Source organism: Carcharodon carcharias, chromosome 1 (assembly GCF_017639515.1).
Source record: "Carcharodon carcharias isolate sCarCar2 chromosome 1, sCarCar2.pri, whole genome shotgun sequence".
NCBI lineage: Eukaryota > Metazoa > Chordata > Chondrichthyes > Lamniformes > Lamnidae > Carcharodon > Carcharodon carcharias.
The window spans coordinates 31,463,603-31,483,659 of record NC_054467.1 but is presented as its reverse complement, the minus strand read 5'-3'; the positions used below and the strand labels follow the sequence as shown (position 1 = coordinate 31,483,659).

Sequence of the window (20,057 nt, the reverse complement as noted above, 5' to 3'; positions counted from 1 at the left end):
TTACTGTATTACCCATATTACACACAGCTCTAATTTCCTGATTTATGCCATGCCCAACATTACCACTACAGTTAGGTGGCCTATAAACTACTCCCGCCAATGTTTGCTGCTCATTACTATTTCTTAGCTCCCACCAAACTGATTCTACATCTTGATCCTTCAATGTAAGATCCTCTCTCACTAATGTACTGATTTCATCCCTTATTAACAGTGCTACCCCAGCTTCTTTTCCCCTCCACCTATCCTGCCTAAATTACAAATATCCCTGAACATTCAGTTTCCAGTCCAGCTCATCCGACAACCACGTCTCCGTAATGGCAATTAAATCATACCCATTTACCTCTATTTGTGCCTTCAAATCATCTTCCTTGTTGCAAATGCTGCGTGCATTCAGACAGAGTGCCCTTAACTTTGTCTTTTTAACATTATTCCACATTCTAATCTTATTTGATGTATATTTGATTTTTGTTTCACCTGCCTTCTAATTTTACTTGCTGCTTTTCTACTTCCTGTTACCAGTTTTGCTTCCCTGCATTTGAGCTCCCTCCCAGGTTCCCACCTCCCTGCCAATCTAGTTTAAACCCTCCCCAACAGCACTGAGGATATTAGTCCTGGTACTGCTTGGGTGCAACCTCTCCATCTTGTACTGTTCCACTTGCTCCAGAACTGGTCTCAATGCCTTAGAAATCTGATGGCTTCCCGCCCACATCAACTCTATAGCCACATGTTGAATAGATCAATTCTCTATTCCTATGTTCACTAGCGCATGGCACTGAAAGTAACTTTGAGATTACTTCTCTTGTGGTCTTGCTTTATAATTTCTTTCCTAACTCCCTAAGATATCTCCCTCATCTCTCTTCCTACCTATGTCATTGGTACCAATGTGGATCACGATCTCTGGCTGTTCATCCTCACCAGAAGAATGTCTTGCAGCCACTCTATGACATCCTAGAGTCTGGCACCAGGGAGGCAACACACCATTCTGGAGTTACATCTATGACTACAGAAACACCTGTCTGTTCCCCTAACTAACCAATCCCCTATCAATATTGTTCTTCCACTCTTCTTTCTCCCCTCCTGTGCAGCTGAGTTTCCCCGTGGTGTCACAGACTTGGCTTTTGCTGTACTCCTCTGAGGAACCATTATCCCTACCAGTATCCAAAATGTAAAACAAGTTATCAGGTGAGGTCAACTCAGAGGACTCCTGCACTAGCTGCCTGGTTCGCTTAGACTGTCTGACGGTCACTCTTTCCCTCTCTCCTTGCACACTGCTAAACTGCGGTGTGACCACCTCCCTAAACATGCTATCTATGTAGTCCTCTGTCTCGCAGATGTACCACAGTGATTCCAGATGAGTCTGAGCTCCATAACCCGGAGCTCAAGTTTTAGCACCCGGTGACACTTCCTGCAGATTTGTTTGGCTGGGACACATGGTGAGTCCATGACTTTCCACATATCACAGTAGGCACATTCTAGTCAGCTGAGGTGACCTGTCGTACCTTAACTTCATAAACTATCATAAGTAGAATAACTTACCAGTTACTCACCAATCAGCTTCATCCACTGCACCAATGTAAGAACCAAATACTGGAGAGTGCAAAATGTAGGAAAAGAAAGGAGCACCTACTTCCCCTTCCACCCACCCATCCAACTGCCCACCCAGCTGCCCGCCTGCCCCACCCACAGTAAATTTCAATTAAATTTACACAGTAAATTTCAGTTAAATGCTAAATGCAGACAAGACTAGATTTTTAAAAAGAGATTGACCCCCTAAGATTCCCATAAGATTTCTTCACACACCAAATTCCTAGATTCTCACTCAGTTCAAGTGGCACATTGTTTTCCTAAATCTCTGTATTTATACAGCCCCCACTGCATCACTATTCTCAGGAGGCCTTTAGACAACACAAAGCCTTACGTTCTTTGCTGTTCCTTAATTCCACCGTCAGTTTACCTTTACTGTAAGTCATTCTTTCTGTGCCGCATTTGTGTTTCAGCATTCCCAAGACCCTTTTATAGCCAGAAATATTTAGCTGTCAATCATGCCCAGTTGTAGTCAGATCTCTTTAATTGCCAATACATCTAAATCTCCTCAAAAGCTGAATTTGTGCTTCTAACTCACATGTTTTATTTCTTTGTTTCATATTTGTATGCAGAGGTTTTATTTAGGTAACTACTCCTAATTTGCCTGAATGTCTTGCTGTCTTTATTATTAGTTTTATCCCGCTATCCTTTATTTTGAGAGGAATTGAACATAAAAGTAAGGATGATATACTTCAGATACATAGGGCATTGGTGAGATCACATCTCAAATACTGTGTGCAGTTTTACTAACTCTCCCTATTTAAGGAAGGATATAAATGCGTTGGAGGTGGTTCAGAGGAGGTTTACTAGATTGATACCTGGAACGAGTGGGTTGTCTTATGAGGAAAGGTTGGACAGACTGGGTTTGTTTCTACTGGAGTTTAGAAGAGTGAGGGGATCTTGATTGAAGTATATAAGATCCTGAATGGCCTTGACAAGGTGGACGTGGAAAGGAAGTTTTCTCTTGTGGGTCAGTCCAAAACTAGGGGGCACTGTTTTAAAATTGGGAGTCTTTTCGGACAGCGATAATGAGATATTTTTTCTTGCCAAAGGTTCTGCGATCTTGGAACTCCCTGCCTCAGAAGGTAGTGAAGGCGGGGTCATTGAATATTTTTAAGATGAAAGTAGATAGATCCTTGTTAGGCAAGGGAATCAAAGGTTATTGGGGGCATATGGGAATGTGGAATTTGAAACAAAAATAGATCAGCTATAATCTTATTGAATGGCAGAGCAGGCTAGAGGGGCTGAATGGCCTACTTCTGCTTCTATTTTGTATGTTCAGATATGTATGTATGTCTTTATTTGTCACTTTTTGAATTACAGTATGGATTTTCCCTTCCTGCCCCTAATTTGTTTAAATCTCCCACTCCCCACATCCTTTCAGCCTTGCCTGATTTATCCTTGCCCCACAGACATAGGTTTCTCTCTTGTTTAAATAGATGCTATCCTGTTTGTCTCGCTTTCCCTGACACAAATGTGGCCCCAGTGTCCCAGGAACATAAAACCCTCCTTGATGTACCACTTACCATTCTGGACTCTGGATCACATTGAGGAAAGAAGCTTTTCAATTCTTGAATATAGAATCATTAACAGTCAGCATCCTGTATACTGACTACCTGTACTGTCTCCCCCTTGGAAAACCACTTGCACCTCAGTGCCTTTTAGATGCTCATGGTCACCCTCCCCAATGTTAACCTGTGTATCACTGGTACAATAGGTATGCCAGCACCACAGATGATCCCATTTCTACCCACACTTGTTGTTTCCTGCACAGTCTACCAGTGGTTACCAAGGCTTCTTTACTGGCACCTCTACTGCTAGCAACTCATGGGGTGACCTCACTCTGGAACAGCAGCTCCAGAAAACTTACACCCTTCTGAATTGTGCTGTGTGTATGTCCAGCTAACTCTTGAGCTCTGCAACTTCCTGTTAGAAGACGTCAGTCTTCATCCATATGTACACATGTGTTCTGGATAACGAGAGTGTACAGGCCAGATTGCATCATGTATATTGCACACATCATTCTAAATTTTAATCCTGCCATAACCTTTCATAAATTTAACACAACAGAGAATATTTTAAGGTTATTGTCCATTTAATTATTTCTATTACTTATCCTAATTGATTCTTAATTTTACCTATTCCATGAAGCTGTTTTGTAGTTAAAAATGATAAACTAGATTTCAGCTGAATCATTACTTAAGCAATATTTAGCTTTTTCTGGCTGTCACCCCTCCTCATTTTGGACCTCCCACTCTCCTAAATTGTTTCCCAACTGTTCAGCTCTTCTCCATCTACTTCCAATATTACGGCTGTCAGCTCCAGTCACTCTCTCTCTCCCTCTCTCCTGCGCATGGGCTCCAACCTCAAATTGGACACTCCATAGGCGATGGGTCCAGTTCTCTCTCTCTTGGGTTTGGTCTTCCAGAAGGAAAAAAACAGTTCAGACCAGTACTCTTATTTCCCAGTTTTTACTGGTGTCCCATTTTAAGGTATACAAGACTAGTTTAGACCAGTATTCTTATTTCCCAATTTTTGCTGCTTTTTCCTTCTGGGTTACACTCCGCGCAGACCCTGGTCCATCATTCAGTTCCTGCTTCTCAACATTAATGTGTTTTATTTTAAAATTTTATAATTTTAAAGGCTGCTTTGTTGGCCTGGACTCTTTTAGGGGCACCACATGAAGGATAGGATGCCTCAGTTGACTTACACTGTCAGCCTTCAGTCTTAATCAAGGCCCCAAAAGGCTGGGAAGCAGCAGCGTTTGGAGCCCCACTCCACACCTCTGCTCCCTTTAACATGGTTGACCATTAAGGGGTAGGCAGAGGCCCACCCACTGCAGGTCAAGCATAAAGATAAAAGCAAAATACTGCGGGTGCTGGAAATCTGGAACAAAAACAAAAATTGCTGGAAAATCTCAGCAGGTCTGACAGCATCTGTGGTGAGAAAGACAGAGTCAACGTTTGACTTTATAAACCTTCCTGTATTTGACACATTGCTCAAGATTAGGCAGTCTAAATTAATATGAGCAATTTATATTAAATTCAGTTTTTGATGCTCAGAGACTAGAGGCTATTACAGTGAGAAACTAAGGTAGTACAAGTAAATAAGTTAAAATACAAAGGCTATTCTCATAATATAAGATAGATATTAACCTATAACCTATTAACATCTACATAGTTTCAAAGTGATCGATTTTGAATGGCCTTTGGTAAAGCATGGGTTAACCAGCCTCCCTCTAAGAACATTGTAACATTCTACATTTTCCATCTGCCTCACATACATTAAATCACTCCTGATATTATGGAAATTTGAGCCTACTTATGTGCCTAGTTGCCAATAGATTTCAATGTTTACTTATGTCAAACAGCTTCCTAACAACTCCCACACCTGTCAAAATAGGTAGAAACAGTAAGCCAGTGGTTCCCATCCTATGATCCAATAAAAGATAACCACAATAGATAAAACATCTCCTGATGTGAATGTACAAGAACAGTTACACAAACTGTTGACAGTAACAATTTTGAAGCTAAAAGACTTGTTCTGAAAACACTGTAGAAGTCAGTGTTTTTCTCATAGTCAACATGTTTCATTGCATCCATAGCCTGCCTTAGAGATTCCTCAACTGAGTTGACTTTTCACGGTTAAAGTTGGGGAAAATGCGAGTGCTCACCATTCTGAAGCCACAGACTCAGATTGCTCATCATTGTCAACTGCAGTGACTCCTTGTTTCTCATATAGTGTTTTTGTGGTGCTTGGTTTTGAATATGGTTAATAAGAACAGGTGTCTTGCAAACTTGGTTCTTCTTGATTAAAACCGTTCCAACACAGGAAGGAAACAGAGTGATGTCTTAGGCTGTGCTACCATAAGCACCCTTTTTTGAGATAAACGATATCTTCTGAGTTGCAGCTGAAGCTAGAAATACTTTACCACCTTCCTAGCTTTTGAAGTAAATCTGCTTGCCATTCTTGTACCAAAGTGAGAGGAATGAAAGAATGAAAGAGAAGATATCTTCCTAAATCAGTCAGGTGTTTCCTCTCTGCTGGGCTCAGCAATATCTTAGTACTGCTGGCTCCTGGTATCTGGATCTTATGCAGCTGCACTTAACCTCAAGATAAACTTGCCGATTTAACCAAGCCTGGGGGCCAGGAAGATCCGCAATATAAAAGCAGCACAAGCAATAGAGTTCCTCTCCCATTCTCCAACATAGAAACTGGTTCTCAATGTATGCAACACAAAATTGGCTTCCTTGTCACAGATGAGTAATGAGCTGAATGAAGCTGCATATTCAGTGAATGGAAGCCCTTGTGGTTGACACAGTTGACCACTTGTTGCGACAGAGATCTGAGCGCCACACGTGTGCAGTCAATCGCACCCTGTTCCTGTGGGAAACCCCGAGATCTGGGCAAATTCAATCAGTCTTGCATCCTGGCTCTTCTTGTCCCGGGCGAAATGCACAAACTTGTGTGCCCTCGCAAAGCTGCCATTTGTGACCTCATGGATGCATTTGATGGTGGAGGCTTGTGATATCCCACAGAGGTCACAAATGGAGCCCTGAAAGGAGCCACTGGCGTAAAAATTGAGTGCCACAGTCATTTTCACAGCAAAATCCTGCAGCAGGTGGCAGATGTGACCGACCAGTTCCCTAGACATGCACAGTCTTCAGCGACACTGGTTCTTGGTCATCTCCAGGAATGAAAGGCAGCGTCCATAGACCCTGGTCATTACACACTCATGCAATATTTCAGTTGGCGGGTGTGCGCAAGAGTCGGCAGTGTGCCCACCAACAATTAAGAGGCCCATTAAAGCCATTAAAGCAGTAATTGACCTGGATTTTTTGCTGCCCATCCAACGTTATGGTGGGCAGGTGGGCAAATCGGCCAGGTGGCCTTTGGATTTTTGAGGAAATCTCATCCAAGGGCGGGATGAGGTTTCCGATATTAATTTTTTACAAAATAAAAATGTTTGAGCAGAATTTTTATCATCAGTGTGTTTAGGTGAGTGATTCTTACCTGTGGAAATTTTTTTTGGAATTTCATAAGGTTTAATTTTGACTTTAAAATCCTTAAGCTCGCTGAGGCAGCTCTCTGCCTCAGCGAGCTTCCATTGCCCACTCTCCAGCTGACTTCAGCCCTCGCTCTCCTCCTGCCCCCACCCTGGCAGCGCTGGGCTTTTCAGCACGTGTTCCACACAGTCTGGCCGTTAATTGGCCAGCCAGTGTGAAATCGAGGTCAGGGGCTGATTGTGGGTCAGTGGTCCGGCTGCTCCCAGGTCTGTCCACCATGCCTGCCTGACGACCTGAAAATCCTTCCCATTGAGTTCCAGGCTGAGTCCTGTCAGGAATCTGGTCATGGGTGCAGGGGTTATCTAACACAAGAACCACGCTGCCACAAAAAACATCATTGAGCAAAGAGTTGACATGTTCAAGCAACATTTCCAATGCTTGAACTACTCCAATGGTGTTTTGCAAATACAACAAATAGGTTTCCAGATCTATGCCTGCTTGTCAAAGATTTGTACAAAATGATTATTTAACATAATAGTGCTGTTAACAATTCAGCGCTACAGACAATCAGTTACTTGGCATTTTGTACATTTACATTCGGCCATGTTTCTCAGGAATTAATCTGTAGGAACCTTCAGTTTTACATGATTTGAACCTCCAAACAGAGAACTATTTATAAGAGTGTTTATGCTTTTTGTGGCACCAAGCGTTAAATTACAGCAGCAACAAACTGCTAAGGAATTTGCCTTTATGTCACACCTTTCACATCCTCAGGATATCCCTCAGTACTGACTGAAGTCTCAATTTAGATTATGTATTAATATCCTGAAGCAGGGCTTGAACCCTGAAAGCTGGCACAGCCACTGCAACCTGTTAAGAACTCTCATTCTAGAAAATAAGAGTGCTTGTATGAGCATATTCCCTTAATATTGGTTTCCTTGATTTCAGATGCAATGAAGATGAAAGCATTGAACCTTACCAGAAAGCATAACATTCAGCAGCCAAATATCTTCTATTACCTTCCTCATCTGATGTATAATGAAGACAGCCTTCAACCAAAAGTAATGATAGGACAGCTGAAGACTGAAGGTAAGAAACAAACAGCAACATTTAAAACTGCTGCCTAACATGACCTGATTTTAAGCATATACTCCCTCTAAATGTGTCGATCTGAATGGTTACCTTAAATGGTTGCATTTAAAGGTTTAACAATACATTTCTCACATCTACCTGTGGTACTTAAAACTATACAGCATTTTAAAATTGTCTCTTAAGTTTCTCTTAAGCTTTCTTAAACCAAACTCTTTTTTTCTCCTCTCAGAACACTGGAGAGAAAATTGAGAGAAAATACAAAATATTTCAAACATTGCTGCTTCCACCTAGATCAGGATAGTCAAAACCTTGAATTTTTGTAAGACTGGCAGTGCAATTTAAATAAAGGAAACAAAGAAAAAAATTGCATTCGTATATAGCACCTTTCATGACTTCAGGACATCCCAAAGCACTTTACAGCTAATTAAGTACTTTTGAACTTTTGCAACATAGGAAATACAGCAGCCAATGTTTAGACAGTAAGGCCCCACAAACATCAGTGCAATAATGAAGAAATAATCTGAATTCTTAATATCCAGTTGAGGGATACTGTTGTAGGGTGTTAGTTATAGTTCGGTAGTTCTGAAAAGTCATACGTAGGTTAACTGTATGTCTTATTGACTCTGGAACTATTTACAAACATATGGCAAAGGGTACAAGCTAGGAGCTATCTCCATGCTTGCTGGTACACACAGCTCTGCCCAACACTAGATTGACCCTGGGTACAGGTCATGTGCTTTCTTACATCACTGTGTGGGCAGCGCTGAACTCAGTCCCAACTTAACCCTATTTGTGCCAGACCCTTATACTAAACCTCCCTCTAATCTTTATCTAAGATATTTTAAGTGATTACAGTTTATCTTATGTCTTACATTGTTATTACTATCATACATTCACACTGTCATTCTAATTTTTCACTACGCCATCTCCCCCCTTCAAGTCCTTGAATTGAAAGGTTCAGGCGGTCTGGAGGTCTTATAAATATTCCGTACCTCGTTTGCATTACTGCCGTAGGAGTGGTAGGCTCTGTCGCTGTTGGTTCTTCCTGTAGGTTTGGAAATTATTCTGGCATCTGGGTATGTTCCTTGCTATCTCTCCATTGCTCAGTGGGGACGGACACTTTAAGGATGTGGGCTGAAGAGGAAACTCCTCCTGCTTCTCCTGACTGTGCCCCCTACAGTGCCAACCAGGTTAGGAATGAGGTTAGCCCTCTTTCTAATGACAGTACCTTTTCTCTCAAGGTCTTTAATACAGGCCTTGTCACCTTCCTGTATTGGGTTAAGTGGCTGGTGCAGTACCTTCTGTTGTAAGCGGAAGCCTGATTCTGCCTGTAGGACTGCTTTCTTGCTCGGATGTCCTGATAATCCTTGGTTACCAAGACTGGTATGAGTCTTTTCGGCAGCATTGGAAGTTGTGCGCGGAGCTTCCTGCCCATCAGAAGTTCAGATGGGGAAGGCCACACTGTAAAAGGGCAGACCTGTATGTGAGCAGTGCTGTGGGGAACTCCTCGCTCTTTTTAAGGAGGGTTTTTCATGCACGGACCCCTCTTTCAGATTTTCCGTTTGACTGCGGGTATCTCAGGGATCTGGTGCAGTGGTGGAAGCTGAATGTGGTGGTGAAGTGAGTGAAGTATTCATTTCAAAATTAATTACTGCTTCTGTGGTAGTTATATATAGTTGCTTCACCTCAACCCTTCTGGAGAAGCAGTCTATCACTATAAGTAACAATTTGCTGTTGAAGACAAACAGGTCAGTGCCCAACCTCTCCTATGGACTCTGTTAAGGAATTGTGTGGAGATGAGGGGCTCTGTTTGGTCCTGCCTGTGCAATGCACACACTTAGCAATTTGCAATGGTGTTTTCAATTACCTTGGAAATGCCTGGCCACCAGACTGCAGAATGGGCTAATGCTCTGCATTTGGTGATGACCAGACGATCCTGACGTATTTTTTGAAGGATCTCTGGCCGCAGGGAGACTGAGGTGGCCAGCCGCTCATTGTAGACCAGGAGGTCATCGTGAAATTCAGGCCTTGGTTCGAACAACAAGAACACTTAACATTTATAGGTGTCGGATCAGATGCGCAGTGATCCTAATCTCAGAAGGGTGTCCCGACGTCCTCGTGCCGTCACGCGATATTACGGTCGGTGGGCACGCGTGGATGTCGGAAGTGCGCTCACCGACAATTAAAAGGGCAATTAGGCAAAGTAAAAAGGCAATTTGCAATGATTTTACGTGGCCCGTGCGATCTCATGCTCAGCGCACGAGCCACTTGGCCAGGCAGCCTTTATGTTTTTCATGAAATCTCAATCCAGGTGGATAAAAGGCGAACAGGATCTTGGCAAGGTGAGTGGGTAGGAGTTTTGCTGTGATTTGGTTGGAGTTGGTTTACAGACAGTTTCTGGCATTTTCTATGTGTTCTGGAGAACTACTTGATTTCTCAGCATTTGCGGAGGCTCCTTCCGTGTACTATCCTGTGCAACCGAGAAAATGGGAATTGTCTACGCTGTTGGAGGGACCGCCACAGAAGAGGAGGAGAGGGCCAGAAGGGAGAGGAGACCAGGTGCTTGCAGGCAATGTTCCAGAATGCGACCTGCGGAAAGAGAGAGGTATGTGGCAGGTATCCTGGAAATCCTTCGACACTCCCTGGTGCCAAGGCTCTTCATCGCTCCAACTCGCTTAGATGGATGGCTCCTGGGGGATAAAGGTTATCCCTTGAAAAGGTGACTCATGACACCACTCAGACACCCAAGGACAGAAGAGGAGGAGAACTATATTCAAAGTTATGCCTCACAAGGGCAGGAATTTAGAGGACCATTGGGCTACTCAAGATGAGCTTCCGCTGCCTGGACCGATCAGAGGGAACACTTCAATATCCTCCAGAGCACGCTTCGTGTATTGTTGTTGTCTGCTGCGCACTGCACAATCTGGCTTTATCAAGGGGGCCCCATTGAAGGATGAAGACAGCGATGTTGCTCTGCAGGCCACAGAGGATGACTCAAGTCTGGGTCTGAAGAGGAGGTGGAGCATGTGAGGAGGTGCATGCCAAAGTGAGGAACCTTATGGGAGGCAGGGAGGCCTTGATGCACTGTACTTTCAGCTAGGCATCCAAGGCACGGCTTGAAAGTGAGGGCAAGGGTGATGCCACCTTACTGATCATTCCTGATGAGGCCATCCTGTCACCCTTAAGTCAAGTTACAACCTCTGAAATAAAGTGTCACATGCAACTCCCAGGTCTATCACCTCTAAAAAAACATGAAGCACATTCAGCCATTACACATAATAAGACATGTGTATGCTAGTCTCGAAAATACAAATACTCATATTAGGCCCCTCACTCACTTTTAGGAACATGCCATCATGCTGACTGGTAAGGATATGGACCGTGCTGATGGCAAACACCCACATGACGATCCTGAACCACATCACCCCTCTCTCAATGCAACTGTGAGTGCCCTGTTTTTGGACTCTGCTGCCATGCACTAATCATCTGTACTTTGGTTCACAAGGAGCTCTGCCAAGTGATGTCACCCTCAGCCAACCAGTCCCTCAGTTCCATCCATGTCCTCACCAAGAGGATTCCTCCTCCATTGAAAAGCTGGAAATAAGTAGCCTGGGAGACCTGTCATAGCACTTACCTACACCCTGCACCAGCATGGAGGCACACACCTCGGTGGGACCTAGATCTAGAGCAGACTCAGGTTCACAATCTGATGGTCACTGCAGCAAGAGGAGGCAAGTTCAGCCAAGCTCCCCAGCACTCGCAGGACTCCTGGGGAAGAGGCGTCTGTGAGGTCGGAGTCAGTTGATAAGCCTCTAGATTCAGCTTTCCAATTCATTGTGGAGAATCAGCAGAAAGCAGGGGAACATCATGTGTAAAGCTGTTAGAAGCCCTAAACAGAGTGGCACACGAGTCAGAGGACTGCGTCCACCTGTTCACAGCACTGCACAGTATCACAGTATCTTTACAGTGCAAAGAAGGCCATTCGGCCCATTGAGTTTGCACTGGCTCTCTGAAAAAGCATTCCACCTAGTCCTACTCCCTTGCCTTATACCAGTAACCTTGCACTTTCTTTCTTTTCAGGGTAGCACTCCAATTCCCTTTTGAATACCTCGATCGAACCTGCCTCCACCACCCTTTCAGGAAGTTGTTCCAGACTCCACCACCCTCTGGGTGAAAAAAATTTCCTCACATCACATTTACTCCTTTTTCCAATTATTTTGAACCTGTGCCCTCTAGTTCTTGATATTCTCTTGAGTGGGAACAGTTTCTCACTATTTACCCTGTCCATTCCCCTCAGGATCTTGAATACCTCTGTCAAGTCTCCTTTAAGCCTTCTTTTCTCCAAGGAAAAGAGTCCCAACCTCTCCAATCTATCCTCATAGCTACAGTTTTTTATCCCTGGAATCATTCTTTGAATGAAGATATTTTTGAATCTTTTGATGTCCCTATAGGTGCTCCTTCCCCTCAAGGAGTCAGGCTGTGGCCCTTGGGCACCTTAAGGGAGGAGGAGCAGCAGCTGAACACCCCTGGGTCATCCACTCAGGAATCTCAGAGGCCGTCCTCTTCCTCCAAGGCCCCTTTGCCTGTGCCCACCTCAACCTCCTCCTCTGTCACCGCAGAGGGAGCAGCTGGCCCACAGGAGGACACCAAAGCAAGCCAGGGCCCCTAAGGCCTCGGCTCTCCAGAGGACTCATGCCAAAGTCATCAGAGGCAACAGGGCCAAGCATTGCACAGGCTGTCTCCACCCCTGCTGCTGATGCCAGAGCAGCACCTAGAAGAAGTAGTGGGCCTTGAAAAGTTAAGAATTTCTGACCACAAGTGGTTGCATAGGTGAACACATTTCATCACTTCATAATCGGAGAATATATTCACCTCCACTGAGTAATGTATAATGGTGTCTTTCAGCTTAATTTACAAGTTTCAAAAGTCCTCACCCGGCATGCCTCCCCAGTAGCAGTTCAGCTACACACAGCCAGCCCACAAGTGATTCTGGAGGAAGAAGTATGTATGTGGCAGGGCCTTTCATAGCCCTGTGCAAGCTGTCTCCCATGCACACGGATTCATCCATTACACTCATCTCACTATCCCAAGCATTTTCAGTTCTCTTTCAGTTGTCCATCTGAGCTGACCTGCATCTCCGCCCACCCACTGCACTCCCATGCTGCACCTGTTCCCACCTAACACAAGGCTTCTTTCATTTTCGATTTGAAAGCTGGTTGTAGTGAAGTTAATCTTCAGCTTCCCTGTCCTTTCCCTTCCCCTAGAAATCCATGTCATTTCCCCCATCACTGTTGACCCCCACGCACCTCCGCCCCTGCCCCACCCAACCGGCATCACCTTCTACCTCCCCACCATCACCTACCAGCCAGAAACCTTTTCTTTCTGGGAAGTCCAATGTGAACATGATGCTCCCTATCTTCCTGAAAATCCCACCCCCATCTACATTAACCTCCCCGACCATCTCCTTCCCACCCCCAGGGTCTGTGTCTGCCTCCCAGTCCCCACCAACCACCCTCGCCGTCCCTTCTATCGCTACCATTGTACCCTCACCCTCCTATCCTTCATGCTCACTCTCATTTTCACTATTCCCTCCTACCATTTCCACCCTTATTTTAGTCCCCAGGAGGCAGTCATTGACTCCACAGAATCCTCCCTTGCATGTCTACCCGGACATCCTCCCCACTACCCCACTTACTCCTTCCCTCATCCAGACTTCTTCCTCCCTCCGGACTCCTTCCTCCCCCTGGACTCTTTCCCTCCTCTGAAGCCCTTCCTCCCCCCAAAGTCCTTCCCCGCTCTGAACTCCTTTCCATACTCCTTCCTTCCCCCTTACATTTACCTCTTCAGTTGCCACATTCTCCCCGGTACACCTCCTCTCCCATAGTCCCTTCACCCCACAATCTCATCCCCAAACACCATCATTCCCCCCCCTCCCAACCTCATCCCCCCCATGACACCATTGCTCCCCCCGTCACCAACTTCACACCCTATCGTTCCTTCCCTCCCAACCTCACCCCCGCCCCAGTACATCTTCCTCTCCCAGTCAAACCTAGACGTTCCTCTCCCATCCCCCGGTACACCTGTCTCTCCCACTCACAGTTGGACCTTCTTCTCCTCCCCCTCGACCATTATCTGTAGCAGACCATGGCCAAGACATTGATGTCCCGAAGCAGACCCTGAACGGTGACCTTCCATGTTCTGTGAGCTGCTTCGTGGCAGTGCCATGCCCATGTGAATCCACCCAGCATGCGACGCACATGTTCCTCCAGGGTCTGGTTGCTGTAGGGCTTCAGCATCTTCTGCTCCTCGGATGTCCGCAATATGAGCAAGGCCCTGGCACTAAATCCCAATTTCCGCATGTCACACTTGTCAAGACGTGTGCTGCACCGACGTGTTTTCCCGCTGACGTGGGCAGTAAATTTGATGTGGGGGGGATAATTCTTGTGAGCAGGGCTTATAATGATATGCAGATGTATTAAAATGTAGTTCCTGACCTGTGGCGATGGGAAACGTGGCCCACAATTGACGGGTGGAGCAGACAATCACAAACTGGATTCATGACAGCATGTAACCAATTTTTGGCCTTCCTGCCATATTGTCCTCTCACCACCACCATGATGCCTGATGCCAACGGGGACGGAAAATTTGGCCCATGGTCTGAAAATTTCTTGCATGCCCACATGACTGCGAGGGCTTCCTTTTCTATGATAGTGTACCTCAGCTCCATCTCCGACAGCCCTCTGAATGTGTAGTGTACAGGTTGGCAACTTCCATCCAGATATTCCTGGAGCAGGACCGCACCCACTGTGCACAAAGCTGCTATGGTGGTGAACAGGGCTGCGTTGTAGTGGGCCAGAAGTTCGTGGAAAGCAGTATCATCTCGATGTGAGTGAAAGCTTGCTCTTGATGTGAGTCCCATACCATGCTTGGTCTTTCTTAACTAGATGCCTCAAGGGTTCTTTGATCTGTGCCAAATTCAGTAAAAATTTTGCCGGCTGGTTCACTATCCCCAAGAATTGCTGGAGGTGTAGAATTGAGGATGGGGTTGGGGACTCGCTGATAACCTTGGTTTTTTGTGGCTCTACCATGATGCCTTTATTGCTGACTCACATTTGTCATTCAGCGTCAATGCTGCTTTTTGCAGTTGCTCTCAGACTGCTGCGAGTCTCTTGTCATGTTCATCCACTGTTGTACCATGAACTAATACATTGTACGTGTGGCATATGACCCCCCCCAAAGGCCCTGCAAAATGACCGATATCATACATTGGAATATTTCTGGCGCTGATGTCATTTCAAACAGCAGGCAGCTGAAGCAGAATCTGCTGAAGGAGGTAATAAATGTTGTCAGCAGCCCAGACTCTTAGTCAAGCGGGAGCTGCCAAATGCCGCTGTTTGCGTACAGTTTTGAAAATACCATGGTCTCCGGGAGTTTAGTCAGGCTTTCATCCACTGAGGACATGGGGTGTACGTTTCTGGCTATGGCTTTACTGAGCTGTGTCAGGTTGATAGAGATACCGATGAACCAGTTTGGTTTTGGGACTAGGACCATCTCAGAGCACCATGCAGTTGGTTGTGTGACTGGAGAGATGACTCCTACGTTTGTCATCTCATCCAGCTGCTGCTGCACCTGCTTCATGAGTGAGTGGAGGATCTCACATGGTGTGAATAGGCACACGGGTTTAGCATCCTCCCTCAGTGTGATCCTGTGTGCGTTTTTCAATTGTCCCAGTCCCGGTGAAGAGTTTCGGGAACTCACATTTGTACTTGGAGCTAAGCCCTTGCTGGCTGACCTTGTCAATCTTCTGTACAGGTTAAGCTCAACACAGGCTTTGTGGCTTAGTAATTAACAGTCCTGGTTGTGGATCACAAAGACAGTCTCATGGATTGTTTAATTCTTATATCTCAGTGTTGGCTGCAGGGTGCCCTTCACCAGGAGCTTAAGCCTCCTACCCCGTACAGGGGTAGCATAGGCAGTGTCAGCAACCATAGTTCTTTGTCTGACAGGATTGTTACGCTGGCTCCTGTGTCCAATTTAAAATTTGTTAATTGGCCATTGACTGAAATGTTCACATTCCAGAGAGAGAAATCAAGATCTTTGATCTCACCTAAGAAGCATGGCTACATACCTTCTGGGCTTGCAGTCTCGAACTCGTGGATGATCTTTGGGCCTTCTGTGCATTTCAGAGTTTTTAATTGCACAGTGTTCAATCCTGTTGCACCAACAGCATTGGGCTGAAATTGCAGGACATTGACATTGCCTGCAAGGGCACTTTGCTCCATGGAATTGGCATAGTCACTATGCTGGTCAGTTCAGATATTGCTCTTCCTGTCCTGGAGTGTCCCTGTGTCTTATTGTCTTAATTTGAACTGTGAATTGACCTCTACACCATAGTTTACTTTATCTCCTTAAAATGGTCTGTGCTGCACAGAGATCTGACTGCCAACTATCTGGATTGCCTTTTCCAGGGTTAGGTCTTCCTTTGCTTGCATGAGGTCAGAGAGTGCATCGTCTGCTACTCCTACCACTATTCTATCTCTGAAGAGTCCAGTTTTAAGTTTTTGTATTTGCAACCTTCTGCCATTCTGTACAGATCATTGATGAATGGATCGCTAGGTTCTCCTGGCTGCTGGACTCGCTTGTTAAATTTAGCTCTTTCAAGTATTTCATTGCTTCTTAGATTAAAATAAATGTTGAAAGCTCTTAGTACTTCTTCAAATTTTGACTCCCTGGCTTGCAAATGTTGTCTGCAATCAGGCCTATTGAGTATTGTGTGCTGACCTGCTCTGCTTCTGATTTTTATCTAAATCTGAAGTGATGCTGTACCTTAGGAATCTTTTCCTCCAAAGTCCCCAATTATGTGATTGACCTTGGCCTCAGGTTAGTCCAAATTGATTTGGAGGTGTGGAATTCTGATCCATGTTTAAATTTTTAAAAGTATAGGTTCTGTTTTAAGAGCTTCCTGAATTTCAAGATGGTGTGTCGCCATTCACTTGGAGACAAAAGGATTTCCTACACTTGCCAGTTTTGGTGGGCTCCGCTACAATGGCAATTGCGCTCAGCTTGAAAAAAATTTCTAACAATGGCTGCCTAGATCGACTGCCTGCAGAATTCTCTTGCTCAGCAATTTACTTTAAAGTTTGAATTTGTCAATCCTGGCTTTTGCTTTCTCTCAGCTCTGTTTAGACGTCACAATTCTCCCAGAATATTTAACTTTTTTTTTCGTTTCGGAGAGTATTCAGGCGCTGACTTGGGGTTTGGGTTTTAGCGATGGGTTTTTTCAATCTGCTGTTCTGACTATGAATTATATAAAGATTTCTCAGGACTTACTGTTGTCACGACAGCGGACTGCAGCTACCAACTACCTACATAGACGTCACAATTCTCCCAAAATATTTAATTTTTTTTTTCGTTTCGGAGAGTATTCAGGCACTGACTTGGGGTTTGGGTTTTAGCGATGGGTTTTTTCAAACTGCTGTTCTGACTCTGAATTATATAAAGATTTCTCAGGACTTACTGTTGTCACGACAGCGGACTGCAGCTACCAACTACCTGCATATTGAGTTTTTAGAAGAAATACAGATAAAGACTAATCAAAAGATGGCTTATGATGTAAAGTGATCACTTTCTGGAAAATTCCTATGTGGATTGTACAGACAGACCTGTCCGAAGAGAACATGAAATGTCGCACCTGAAGGAGTGTCAAGGCCTAAGAGATACTTGAAAGGAAGATATGGAAAATGCAAAATACTGAACTTTTAATCTCCTGTGTTTGTGGAGACATTGGAGACTGATTCCCACATCTCAGCAGTCATGCAAAAATAGATCTCCTATTGATTTACATCTCAGAATGTGAAAAATAGTCTGAGATGAAAGTAAAATGGACTCCATTACAAGACATGACTATTTCCCCTCCTGGGAATACACAGGAAAAATGGGTTAAAAAGCTGGCTGCAGATCAGTGTTTGTGAGGTACAGAAACAAGAAGAAATGCCAGTCAGTCGCCCCAACAAAGACTTTCTCTCTCTCTCTCTCTTGCTGGGGAGCAAGTGTGTTCTAGCAGAGACCATACGTAAAAAGAAACAAGATAGCCTTTTCAGTTACCCTGCAGAGAGAAGCAGGATTCCCCCTTCCGGGTCAAGCCAACAAGTGTCGCCAACAGATTGCGAATCTGCCAAAGTCAGCTTTACTGAATCACCCAACTTAACGACCGCAACGTACCATTATCCACACCTCACAGACAAGCCAAGTACTGATTTGTATATTTTTTTTAACTTTTATTTGGACTCTTAATTTCTCATTTCTGGTCAGAGTGTGTATGATGTGTCATGTTTTTATTATTTTTCCTCGGGTTTTATAACTAATAAACTTATTCTTTCTTTGACTGAAGAAAGCCTTGTTAAATTGGCTCCTTATTAAAAATAAATACATTTGGACTGCGAAAAGGTATCCAAGGGGAAAGGATTTTTAAACTAACCTTGCTGCGACCAACCAAGCGGGTTGAATAAAGAGGGGAGCCAGCTCATTCCTCCTCACCCACGATTATAACAATATTGAGGTACCATCCCGGCTGTGACAAATTGGGGATTTCGTCCACAATTTTAACAAATTGGGGATCTTGTTCAGGACTGGTTGCAACACTGTAGACTGGAATTTTAAAAGACTTAGCTCACCCCTGCTAGGTCTGCCAACAGCACTCTGAGATTAGAAGCTGTTCTTCTAAAGGAGATTCAACGGAGTCTTCTTCTGCAGTGAGCAATTTTAAATTTCTGCATCCAACTTCCAAGCCTTTCTTTGGAGCTTCTTCCTGGTGATTTTTCCTTTGCACCTCTGCTTCTGGAGCTTCTTCTCATCTCAGGCTGCTTTGTTGAATTTTTTCTCAGTCTTTGAATATTTCAATTTTTCTCTACATTTTCTGCAAGGTCTTGGATTTTTCCACAAGTGCCAGCATGTTGTAGGATGTTGGTTACCATTTGGAAAGCTTGAAGAAGTCTTCATTGTCATACATAGGTTAATTGTAAGTCTTTGCTGACTCCTAAAGTTATTTACAAATATACAGTAAAGGGTACAAGCTAGGATCTGTCTTCATGCTTGCTGATACACACAGCTCTGCCCAACGCAAGACTGACCATGGGTGCAGGTCATGTGTTCTCTTACATCACGGTGTGGGTAGTACTGTACTCACTCCCACATTAACCAGAACCTTATACTACAGATACCAGGGAGAACTCCCTTTCTCTTCTTCCAAATAGTGCCATAACATCTTTTATATCACCTGAGAGGTCAGGCTGTTTAACGTCTTATCCAAAGGCTGGCACCTCAACAGTGTGGCACTGTACCATTGTACAGAGTCTGAATAGTCAGCCTAGATTTTATGCTCAAGTTCCTGGGGTGGAACTTGGAGCCATAACCTTCTCACTGGGGGTCAGGAGTGCTGCCATTAAGTTATACTATATTGAATTTGTCTTTCTTCAGGCAAGAAAAGAAGATTCGTAGAAAAATATTGGCTGATTTAGGAAAAACCTCTGGGAAATTCTTCTCTGACCTTCAAAAACCATGAACAATGTCATTGTACAAGCCAGCAACTTTCCCCCCATCCCCAACCCAGCATTTACCTTGCTGGCAGCTGACGCCTCAATCTGGTGAACTGTGCTACATGGCATCCTGCAGCTCATTACCCCAATGTTAATGAGGCCGGTGCTTCAAAATTGCAGTTGCTTCTCCACCGATCAGCCAGTTCTGAAGGCCAGGTACCAGAATTGACCCCTGTTTGCATCTGCAGTAGCCTCATAGAACTGGTCACAGACCTTAAATGATTCATGCTCCATAACATCCAGAGCCTTCTTCCACTCCACACCCCTGATCCTGCAGAGTCTATGCATGCTTGCTACTGCCGCTAGCATTTACACAGCACCTTTCTCAGAACATTCCAAAGAGCTTTGGAGCTATTGAAATGTAGTTACTGTTATATGGCAACCCAAAGTACATAATGTTGATTTATCTTCATAAATGGATATCTACAAGATACAAGCCCATTCTCCCATTAAATCTAGTATACAATGGCATTCAACTGTTGCTTCGTTATTTATACATCATTAGCTCCTTTCTAATAAATGGAGCACTTGAACAAGAAAAGTGCAATGATTCAATACTTCTTCAAAAGGTTGGGATTAGATCTAGCATTGCTATCATGTTTCCTCACATAACATCATAAGTAAACCTTACCTAAAGTGTCTGTACTTTTCCTTTGTATCTTAACTTCCAGGAAACCTGAGTAAGCTGCTTGGCTTTCCATTTGAAATGATCTATTTCACGTTTGATAGCACTCATGTCACAACAAAGCCAAGACAGCAAAACAAAAAAAAATGTTATAGA

The 20,057-nt window shown here is 44.3% G+C and overlaps 1 protein-coding gene across 4 annotated transcripts in view; it reads left to right on the top strand.

Annotated features, from left to right (window-relative positions):
• The window catches only part of LOC121284965 (alpha-1,3-mannosyl-glycoprotein 4-beta-N-acetylglucosaminyltransferase B-like), a 277,514-nt gene that overhangs the window by 95,748 nt on the left and 161,709 nt on the right, over positions 1 to 20,057 (top strand). For all 4 annotated transcript variants that reach the window (XM_041200995.1, XM_041200975.1, XM_041200984.1 and 1 more), the window contains one exon: positions 7,539 to 7,679. In XM_041200995.1, the coding sequence (XP_041056929.1) occupies positions 7,539 to 7,679 (141 nt within the window). The remainder of the gene's footprint in view (positions 1 to 7,538; positions 7,680 to 20,057) is intronic.